Source organism: Sinocyclocheilus rhinocerous, unplaced genomic scaffold (genome assembly GCF_001515625.1).
Source record: "Sinocyclocheilus rhinocerous isolate Xijiao unplaced genomic scaffold, SAMN03320098_v1.1 scaffold942, whole genome shotgun sequence".
NCBI classification, from domain to species: Eukaryota; Metazoa; Chordata; class Actinopteri; order Cypriniformes; family Cyprinidae; genus Sinocyclocheilus; species Sinocyclocheilus rhinocerous.
Window position 1 is genome coordinate 1,777,207 of NW_015627890.1, and position 10,827 is coordinate 1,788,033.

Sequence of the window (10,827 nt, forward strand, 5' to 3'; positions counted from 1 at the left end):
GGTCCAGGCAGGGGCAAACAGTATCCGAACAGGGCAAGACGAGAGAGGTAGTCCGAAGTACACAGGCAATAATCAGAAGACGAGGAAACAGACAAGGCAAGACTAGGCTAAGGCAGGGTAAACTAAACAGGCTCCGTAGTGTAGCTATCAAAACGATAAGCGCTAAACAATACTCGGCACCGGGAAGGGATCCGAGTGAGTGTTAAATAGTGAGTGAGTGATATGAAACAGCTGTGTGCAATCAGTGCTGTGTGCAATCAGTGCAATGAATGATGGGATATGTAGTCCGGGGTGCTATGCAACAGTGTGTAGTGCGAGAGTCAATGAAAATGGAAAGGGTGACCTCTGATGGCTAGCAGACGGAAGTTCATGGACCGGATTCGTGACACCAGTTAAGCATGGCTCATGAAAATTACAGAAACATCACTTTATGAAATCTTGTGTAAAATTGTTTAAACATAACCTATGCTCCAAACACTTAATAACTTTAATTAAGCAACTGAAAACATGATCTATGTTAAATATTAACAAATCAGTAGTTCAAGTACATTAAAAACCAAAACATATAAGACCAAGGTTAGTTGTCAAAGGGGAGTTGTCATAACTTAGCTATAAGATTTCCAGTCAAAACGTTCCAGTCAAGACAAGTCTATATTCCAAAATTAGCAGTTGGGAAAAGTTTGACCCATTTTATTGGGCAAGTTATCCCTTTTTGTGTTTTAAATTGTACGTTTTTACAGTTGTATTTATTTTTTACAGCAAAATGTCAACTTGTGTTTAGTGAATTATGTTTTTTTTTTTTTTTTTGGGGGGGGGCACCAATGAATCATGCACAGTAAGACCAGGAACATGTGGGGGGGGGAAATAAAGATGGAAATGTGTCATAGATTTTTTTAGTAGTTAAGACTACAATATATGTACCTATAGAACCTGAACTATATAAATAAATCTACCCTTTGCAATAAATATTCACAGTAAAAGTGTGAAAGCTAGCCCCGGTCTTCCCTGTAATTCAAAGTTAAATTACATATCTATTTGAATCTATAATAACGATCTCTTTAGCATTATTAAAGTAATAATGTTTTTATGTTATTAATAAATCATATTACAGAGTGTTACCCATAACCTCTCCCTCATTTCCATGTAAATTTGCAGAATAAAGGTATCCTGTCATCGCCACTGCCCACGCGCAGAGCTCGATTGCCCGCTGCAGGCAGAGCGCGGGAAGACAGGGCGCGGGAAGCGCGCGGAGACTCACACGGGAGGACGACACGGAAGAATTTGCCTCAGCTGTCTTCACTGCAGATAAAACCAAACTAAATGTATACAGAAGAAAAACAAACAGATTTATTGGATAGTTTCCTTTGTAATTTTGCTGCGTTAAGCCAGGGAACCCCGGACTCGCATTTCAACGAATGTAGTGACATTTTCCCAGGAAAGAAAGATGATACACTGTTTAAAACGGGAATGTGGCACTCAAAGCCTCAGAAGAGTTCACCGATGAAGCTCAGAGTTAAATAACCTGTGACATTTACCTCTGAACATAAATCGGATATGAGATCGCCCTATAACATAACGTTACATCGCCGATGAAGAATTAGAGAGAGAGAGAGAGAGAGATAGAGAGAGAGAGAGAGAGAGAGAGAGAGCACGGATGCGCGCGCTCCCGGTGCGGCAGTCTTCGCGCTCAACAGCGCGTGCCTCCTCCTCCTCCAACCCTCTCCGCCAACGCCGTCTCTCCAATTTCTGCCCTCTCCATCCCTGCTGCTTTTCTTAAAGCTCATTCCCGTGACGATCCGAAGCTTTTCTCCGGCACGATGAGAGACGCGAGCAGCGCAGCCGTGGGACAAACCGAACCGAACCGCTCGAAGCGGAACTGAGCTCCAGAACTGAAAGAACCGGCGTCATAAACAAACCTTTATTAAAAAGAAGAAGAATAAGAAGAAGATTTAATTCAAATCACGTCTTCATCTTCTCTCTTCTTGGACTTAGAGAGAGTGAGAGACCGAAAGAGAGGGAGAGAGATCGGGGGAAAGCACAGGCAATCTTTAAACTCGTCTTATTTCGGATGCTCCGGTGAAAAAAAAAGGTGAATTTTGAGCGTTTCAGATGTTTAGAGACTTTTTGGAGATGGGAGAATGACCTGGGTGATCCACAGAGTAATCTCTGTATTTAATCAAATGATGCATTGATTTGTTTCTGATGTTGCTGCGCAGACTGCTATACCAATCACCCAGTTTTAATGGTATTTTAGCAAGCGTATTTTAGTAAAAAATATCTAAAATGCAAGTTTAATATTAAGTTTAATATTTTTTATGTGTGCGTAAAATACGGAGATTTTCTAATGCGTTTCATTCCAATGCATGATTTTTATTGCATTTTTTTTTTCTTTGTAGCCAACCATCGGAGGCAGTCTGGGACCACCCGTCTCCAAACCCTGGAGATGTAAAGTTGGACACCACTAAAACCGAGTAGGTATCCGATACTTTATCGCTTGGGAATGGAAGGACATTGGAATTGATTGCTAAAGCCAGGACACCAGAGAAGGGTGGGAGGAAAATACAAAGTGCGCTATTCATGGAAAACTGCAGTCTCTTCTGGACGGAAAACAAGGATCTTTCGAGGGTTTTTGGTCCTTTTTTTCTTTTCGAAATTCAAGAGATCCGCAGAGTGTGGCACACTCCGCAGCATTTGGCTCTTAGTTTCTCCACTGATCTGCTGATAACATATGCGCTAATTAAGTGCGTTCAGACTGTGGAAAGCAAATAACCTCCGTTACGCATTAAAGGTCTAATTGGCGTTTTGGCGACAGTCTTGGGATGCACCTGTCATAGTTTTTTTTTTAAATGTTAAGTGGATACAGCGGTTGATTCGATTTAAGTATGCATTTATTTTTATTGCATGTTTTATTGATCTAATGTTTTTGAGCTTTGCATGAACATGGCAAGGGATATTTATTAAGAATTGACAAAAGTATAATATTTTTCCAAATGTCTCTTGTTCTACACTGTGTTTGTATGTGTTTGACAGATGTAGTGAGATACAAAATAGACTGTTTGTAATGGTGATATGCTTTAAACAGTTTAGATGTGGTTTCTTTCGTTCAGTGGTTAAAAGCATTAGTGGTGATTATGCCCTTGAGTCCTTTTTTTTGGGTGTAGTGTAAGCTATCATCGAGTGAAAGATGTCAAACCCATGATAATGCCTGATCTTTATCGTAAACATGTCATGGTGTGGAAGGAGGAGGTGTTTGTTGTGTAGTTTATTGTGTGAAACGCTCAAAGCATTGCAACTGTCACTCGCTGTCTGAGCCTTCTCATCTGATCTTTTTTTCTGTGTTTTGTTGCAGTGCTGTGAAGTGGCTCTCAGCCTCAACTTCATCAAGACTCGGCGGAAGGATGCTGTGGTTTACCCTGCTAAGCACAATAGCTTTAGGATGGACTACGCCGATCCCTCTGTTGGATGAGTCGGAAGAAATAGATGAGCCTTGCTTTGACCCTTGCTACTGTGAAGTCAAGGAGGGTATTTTCAATGTCCACTGCGACAGCAAAGGATTTACAAATGTCAGCCAGATCTCCCAGACGTGGACGAGACCCTTTAAACTCAATCTGCAGAGGAACTCCATGCGCAAACTGTATTTTAACAGCTTTTTGCACCTCAACAATGCTGTGTCGCTCAATCTGGGGAATAATGCACTACAGGACATACATGTGGGCGCGTTCAATGGCCTGAGCATCTTGAAAAAGCTATTTCTGCATGAAAACAAACTGGAGGTGTTCAGGAATGACACTTTTATGGGGCTGGAGAGCCTCGAGTATCTTCAGGCGGATTACAACGTCATCAAGAGAATAGAGAGCGGGGCGTTTCGGAACCTGCACAAACTCAGAGTACTTATTTTGAACGACAATTTGATACCCGTGCTACCCAGTTTATTATTCAGGTCCGTATCTCTCACGCACCTTGACTTACGTGGCAACCGCTTAAGAATTCTACCCTATAAAGGGACGCTGGAATACATCGGTCGCAGCTTGATGGAGATTCAGCTAGAGGAAAATCCATGGAACTGTGTGTGTGACATTGTGCAGCTCAAAGCCTGGCTGGAGCGCATTCCCTACACAGCACTGGTGGGCGACATTACTTGTGAATACCCTTTTCATTTACACGGTAAGGACCTTCGTGAGATCAAGAGAAGTGAACTTTGTCCCTTACTTTCTGAAGCAGAGCTGGAGGCCAAACATGGCATTCCCAGATTACCGTTTAATAATGAAAATGTCTGGCCCACCAAGCCTTCGTCTATGTTGTCATCTTTTCATAACACAGCCTCCTCAGTAGAGTACAGAGAGAGACACGTAAAGCCGACTAAACGGCCCAGACCCACAAAAACACCACCCACTCCTCGTAGCATTTACCCAGGACTGAATCAGCCTCCAATCGCTGCCTACCAGACCAGACCCCCTATACCAATCATTTGCCCCACAGGGTGCATGTGCAATTTACACATTACTGACTTGGGCCTCACTGTCAATTGTAAAGAGAAAGGTTTCCACAACATTTCTGAGCTGCTGCCACGACCACTCAATGCCAAGAAACTCTATCTAAGTGGGAATTTGATTCAGAAAATTTACAGGTCAGATTTTTGGAACTTCTCTAGCTTGGATTTATTGCACTTGGGTAATAATCGGATATCATATGTTCAAGAAGGCGCCTTTATGAACCTACCTAATTTAAAAAGTTTATACTTGAATGGCAACGACATTGAAAGGCTCACTCCAGGCATGTTTCGTGGTCTGCAGGCACTTAGTTACCTGTATTTCGAGTACAATGTCATTCGAGAGATCCAACCGGCCGCCTTCAGCCTCATGCCAAACCTGCAGTTGGTTTTTCTCAATGACAACCTGCTGCGCACCCTGCCCATGGATGCATTTGCTGGCACCTCCCTGGCTAGGCTCAACCTGCGCAACAACTACTTTCTGTACCTTCCTGTGAGCGGAGTACTGGAGCATCTCCACTCCATTGTTCAAATCGACCTTCACCAGAATCCTTGGGACTGCTCTTGCGACATAATCCCACTCAAGCAGTGGATTGAGAAGCTCAGCTCCGTCATTGTTGTGGGAGAAGTGACCTGCAAGACCCCGGACTTCACTCTTGGCAAGGATCTGCGCACCCTGGAGTCTGAGGTCATATGCCCTGAGTTGAAATTCACCGCTTCTTCTCCAGTCCTGCCCAATGAAATGACGGCCACCAGCGGCTCTGAGTTAGGACAAGCGCCAACGGCGGGAGCTGTTCCGCTCTCTGTGATGATTCTCAGCCTACTGATTCTCTTCATCTCCTCTGTGTTTGTGGCTGCCGGTCTCTTTGCATTCGTCCTACGGAGGCGAAAAAAACTTCCCTTCAGGAAGCGTCAGGAGGTGGACCTTACGGGCATTCAAATGCAGTGCAAGATCTTTGAAGAAAGACAAACCGCCTCGCCTGAGAAGCCACCCGGTCACATCTACGACTACATCCCCCATCCCGTTACTCAAATGTGTAACAATCCAATTTACAAACCACGAGAAGGAGAGATCGAGGGCGAGCAGTTTACAGAAACCAAGGAAAATAACAGTAATTATCGAACTCTTCTGGAGAAAGAGAAGGAATGGACCATGGCTGTGTCCAATTCCCAGCTCAACACCATTGTCGCCATCAATCAGTCAGGTGACATGGCAGGCTTTCACGAGAACGGAGTGCTTTGCCCTACTGTGATTGAGAGCCAGAGACCGACCCCTACGGTGGGTTTTGTAGACTGCCTGTACGGCACCGTTCCCAAATTAAAGGACATGCACGTTGCACATGCACATCCACCCGGAATGCAATACCCTGATTTACAGCAAGACGCCAGATTAAAAGAAACATTACTTTTCACTGCAGGGAAAGGATTCCCTGAGCAAACCCAAAGTGAATACCTCGAATTAAGGGCAAAACTCCAAACCAAGCCGGATTACCTCGAAGTCTTGGAGAAATCATATAGATTCTAATTGAATTGAAAAAAAAAAAGGGCACTTACCCAAACTCACCCCCCCCCCCCCCGATACTATCACTAACAGCTTTTTAGGAAGCACTTTTAATGTTTTCTCTCTCTCACAAAGATTTGACAAAGATAAAAATGTGCATATATTTATTCTGTAATTTCAGTGAAAGATTTAATTGTAAAGGTAATGTTAAATCAATGTATAGTGATTATGCGTCTGGTATAGCCTTCTTAATAAAAATACAAAGTCTTAAATCAAATAAAAAGGGTACCAATGCATACTGTTTGTGAGAAATAGACTTGACATATTGGTATGGCGCTTCAAATGACAAATTATAAAATGCACATTAACCTATCAAGGTCTCATTGCTGCTAGGAGAGACAGGTTGAGACAGACTGATGTTCCTGCCTGTGTGCATGTGTCATCGATGGGTTTGGACTAGAAAAGGAGACCTTGGATTAGATTTGAGTCTTTCTGTAAGGTGTGTTGTTATACCTTGTCCACTGCTTACTAAATTACACAACATTTGAGATTAATATTTAATGCAATGTCCCTTTTACATGTGTCCACAAGAGGGAGAAAGAGAGACACACTCACATCATGTCTGTGGATGGACAAAATTGATGTTTGATTATTGAAGGAAAACGCCACTTATTTTTTTCAGGTATGATATACAACTTCGTGCAACATATGGCATTTGAACATAAATTCTGCTTGTGTTGTGTTGGAGGTCATTTTAATGTTGATGCATTACTCAAGTGACATAATTACATACTAGAAAGTGATCTGTCCAACAAAAACTGATTTTCTACTCCCCTTTGAGAACAACGTGGCTATTTTTTAAACCAAATATTTAATGTATGTTTGCCTATGCCAGTTCTATCCATAACCATTTACTGCAAACATTGAAATTCAGTTCATCTATTATAAAGTATAATTATTTCTCCTGAGGTTGTCAAGGATGCAGAAAAGTCTTTCTTTATTTGTTTTTTATCATTCAGTTGACTAGTGTAGCTTCTGTTTCCTCTGTTCAAATTTTCAGAATTTTATTCATATTTTGTCCCTACATTCATCATTTACCCAGCCTGTTTTGTCAATATTTCAATAAATTTTGCTTGGTCCATATTTAACAGCACTCCCTTGTGTGCAAATCTGCTTCACATCAATAATGTCTCCAAACATAGAGCCGTTGTCAAAAAAATATTCTTAAATGATTACTGCGGATACAGATTCTTCTGTAGAATGAGAGGTGTAACTGTTGTAAGTGAAGGTGTCATTCATAGATTGTGTGGTGATCGCTAATCTGGATTCTTCACTGTGATGAAGAACTGCTCAGGGGACAGTAATGGTCATAGGGACAATGCCACCTTGCTGTGGATTACATCTAGGTTGTCCTTGTCTCTATATTTCAACTAAAGGGTAGTATATTTTTGCTAAATGGTAGCGAAGCTAATGATGTATGATGTTGGTGTCATCAGAGTTCATTTTTGAAAAAAAAATTGTTATGATTGTAGTTACATATCCTACCCAGATCAAATTTGCTGTTTGCTACTATTTTGCTGAAAAGGTTAGTGATATACATTTTTTCATGCCATGTTATTGACCTTCATTCCATGTAACTGATCCACTACTTGCATATATATTTATTTGTAGTTTTTCCCACATCTTGCCGTTTAATGCATTCCCCTGAGGTTAATCTTGGCTTGTTAAATCTGTGCTTGGTAAATGATCAGTTGGTTGGGGTTTATGTAATCTATACTTGACTTATGCCAACAAACTGTAGCTCATTTGTAGTATCGAGTGATTTCCTACATCAATAGTTAAGTTTTGTTTGTGACTTGGTCCTGGCGAACCATCGACATGGCCGCCTTCTCTGCCGTCTTTAGCTCACTTGTTTGTTGCTGTGGGGGTTTGTTGCAATGCATTTTGGGAGATGGATCACTGAATCTGCACTTCACTTAGTTTCTTCCTCCTCTTGATGACTTGTTCTTGGGCTTTTCAAAGGGCTTAATTAGCTAAAAATGATCAAAACCCAAGGAGGTGGATTGAGGGGGAAAATTAAAAAGGAAACGGGGGAGGAAGAAAGAGTTGAATTTAAACAGGCCAAGCATGCAGTTCAGCATGTAGAATCAGATAGTGTCAGATCTTCTGGAATGTGCCAACAATTGAAACTGGATTTTGGAGTTGTTGGAGTGCAATTGATTGAAGACTTTCAATCAATATGAAATATGCAAGCACGCTTGGGTTAGTATGACTTATCATATTTCTACAGTGACTCCAGAAATTTTTTGTACGCATTAAAAATGTCTGACTGCCATTGCATTAGATACAAAATATTAAAGCAGGTTGCATCTAAGATGAAATGAAATGGTGTTTTCTTCGTTGTTTTCACTTTTCTTCATCATTTTTGCTCAATGTCTTGTAATAAGCTGGTGTTTTGATGATGTTTAGTGGATATATGCAGTGTAGTCACATGAACAACTATAAACGTGTTTCATTAATGACAAACACAACGTTTTTGTTTAAATGGGGCTTAAGTGTCCTTTCTAGAGTCTGTATGTCTATGTACATTCCTGTGTGAGTTGCGTGGATGCTTTTCATTACTCTGCCATGTATTTGCTAGCTTTTTTGAAAGATGTTGTCAGAATAGTGAAGATAGCTTCAGAGCCCGGGGGAATAGTGAGTGTCTAATGATTCATGGCGGTGCTGAAGGTTGCTGAAGGTGCTGAAATCACTTTGCATGTGAATGGAATAGAAATGAACTCTTTAGAATTGTACTGTTTTAAAGTTTGATTTTAAATTAGAATGTGGAACTGCTAAAATTATTCATTTGAAGTCTTTCATTTTCCATTACCAAACAGCATTTATTTCCTCTGAATTATGAACTGAGAGCTGAAATGTTTCAAATCCTATCACACAGTATTAATAATGCAAATTACTTCAGTGTAAGTTAATTGCAGGAATCAGATTTTGTGTCATTTACTGTATATGAAAACTGTCAATATATATATATGTATATGTGTGTGTGTGTGTGTGTGTGTGATTACCCATTGTTTCTGTGCAGAGGTGCAATAAGTCAGAGCTGATAGACATCAAACCTCCCCATGTGAGAAGCTGTTCACATTTCATGTCTATGCATGTGTGAGTTCAGTTTAAAAGAGGAAAGAGACAGTAGGAGGGAGACGGAGAATTGAATACCGTGCTTGTGAAAAATCTCTCCCTGAATTTCGTTACAATTGCAAGTATTGTGTTAGACAGCATTGTGTTCGGGCTGATATTTAGGTGTGAGCAGACAGCAGTTTTCTCTTTCTTCTTTTGTCTAGTGGTTTTCTTTGCAGCTCGTTCATGTAGGACAAAGAATGAGAGCAGATAGATAAATGGAGAGAAGTGGGGGCGTTGTCTGCGTGTATTGTATCTGCAGTGGCATTAAAGCATTCACACATACTTTTTTTGGATTCTGCTGCTGTTACAGGGCAGATATTACTGATGCTTTGCCCTCATAAAATTTTCCATGTTAAAATGAGTAGTTCACTCAAAAAAGAAAATTTTCTGAAAATAGTCATGCTCAGGCCATCCAATATGTAAATGAGTTTGTTTCTTCATGGGAACAGACTTGGAGAAATGTAGCATTACATCACTTGCTCACTAATGGATGCTCTGCAGTGAATGGGTGCCGTCAGAATGAGAGTCCAAATAGCTGATAAAATTTTTTTTTTTAAATTTCATACCGTTGCTTCTGGCTAAAATATGAGTCCTCTATCCATAATATTGCTTTCTCCAATGAAAAAGTTGTCTTGTCTGAATCAGGAGAGAAATATGCACAGATCAAGCACTGTTTACAAGTGAAAAAAGTCCAAAAAAATTCTAAACATATTTTGGTGGATTTTGATGTGAGAGGACAACAAGCAATGGACTTAATCACTGGAGGAAGTGTTATTATGGATTATGGCTTCGTATTTTGGCTCCCTCCAATGAAAAAGTTGTCTTGTCTGAATCAGGAGAGAAATATGCACAGATCAAGCACTGTTTACAAGTGAAAACAGTCCAAAAAAGTTCTAAAAAATATGTCGGTGGATTTTGATATGAGAGGACAATAGGGGATGGACTTCTTTTACTGGAAGAAGTGTTATTGTGGATTTTGGGCTTGTATTTTGACTAGAAAGTGATGGTTTAAAGTTAATATGCCTTGGTGGATTTGTTTTTTACAAACATGCAGCTTTTGGCTTCACAAGATGTTAATTGCTGGATTGGAGTGGTGTGGATTACTTGTGGATTATTGTGACGTTTTTATCAGCTGTTTGGGCTCTCATTCTGACGGCACCCATTCACTGCAGAGCATCCATTGGTGAGCAAGTAATGTAATGCTACACTTCTCCAAATCTGAGGAAGAAACAAACTCATCTACATCTTGGATATCCTGAGGGTGAGAAAATGTTCAGCAAATTTTCATTTTTGGGTGAACTATTCCTGTACTGCAACTTACATCTATAGCTAGACAGACAGATGCTCATTTGTGAGAGACGAGATGGTGAATATTCCTGGAAATGTTCTGATCACATTACCAAGTGCTCTTATGCTATAATGCATCAGAGAGGTTCGTGTGAATGCTGGAAAGAAGATGCTGTGTACTGTATTGTAGCAGGCAGTTAACTTGCTTTGGCTCTCGGAGCTATTAGAATGCACCTCAGAATGGTACAGACACAGCTGAGTGTATCGATCCAAGCCGGCAGAGCCTGCCACCGCTCGATAGAAATATCTATGCAAGCACTTGATCGTGGCTCTGTGTGTGTGTGTGTGTGTGTGTGCGTTCTTTCCTGTG

General features: G+C 40.8%; 1 protein-coding gene and 1 long non-coding RNA gene across 2 annotated transcripts in view; both read left to right on the top strand.

Annotated features, from left to right (window-relative positions):
• LOC107735300 (uncharacterized) overlaps positions 1–10,827 on the top strand; it is a 25,263-nt gene that overhangs the window by 9,399 nt on the left and 5,037 nt on the right. The window contains exon 2 of the long non-coding RNA XR_001639363.1: positions 8,117–8,122. This is a non-coding gene — a long non-coding RNA (uncharacterized LOC107735300). The remainder of the gene's footprint in view (positions 1–8,116; positions 8,123–10,827) is intronic.
• On the top strand, positions 1,942–6,056 carry LOC107735288 (SLIT and NTRK-like protein 3). Its single transcript, XM_016547024.1, has 3 exons — positions 1,942–2,089; positions 2,397–2,471; positions 3,350–6,056. Exon 3 carries the CDS (start codon positions 3,399–3,401, stop codon positions 6,012–6,014), a length of 2,616 nt encoding a protein of 871 aa, XP_016402510.1. The 5' UTR covers positions 1,942–2,089; positions 2,397–2,471; positions 3,350–3,398; the 3' UTR covers positions 6,015–6,056.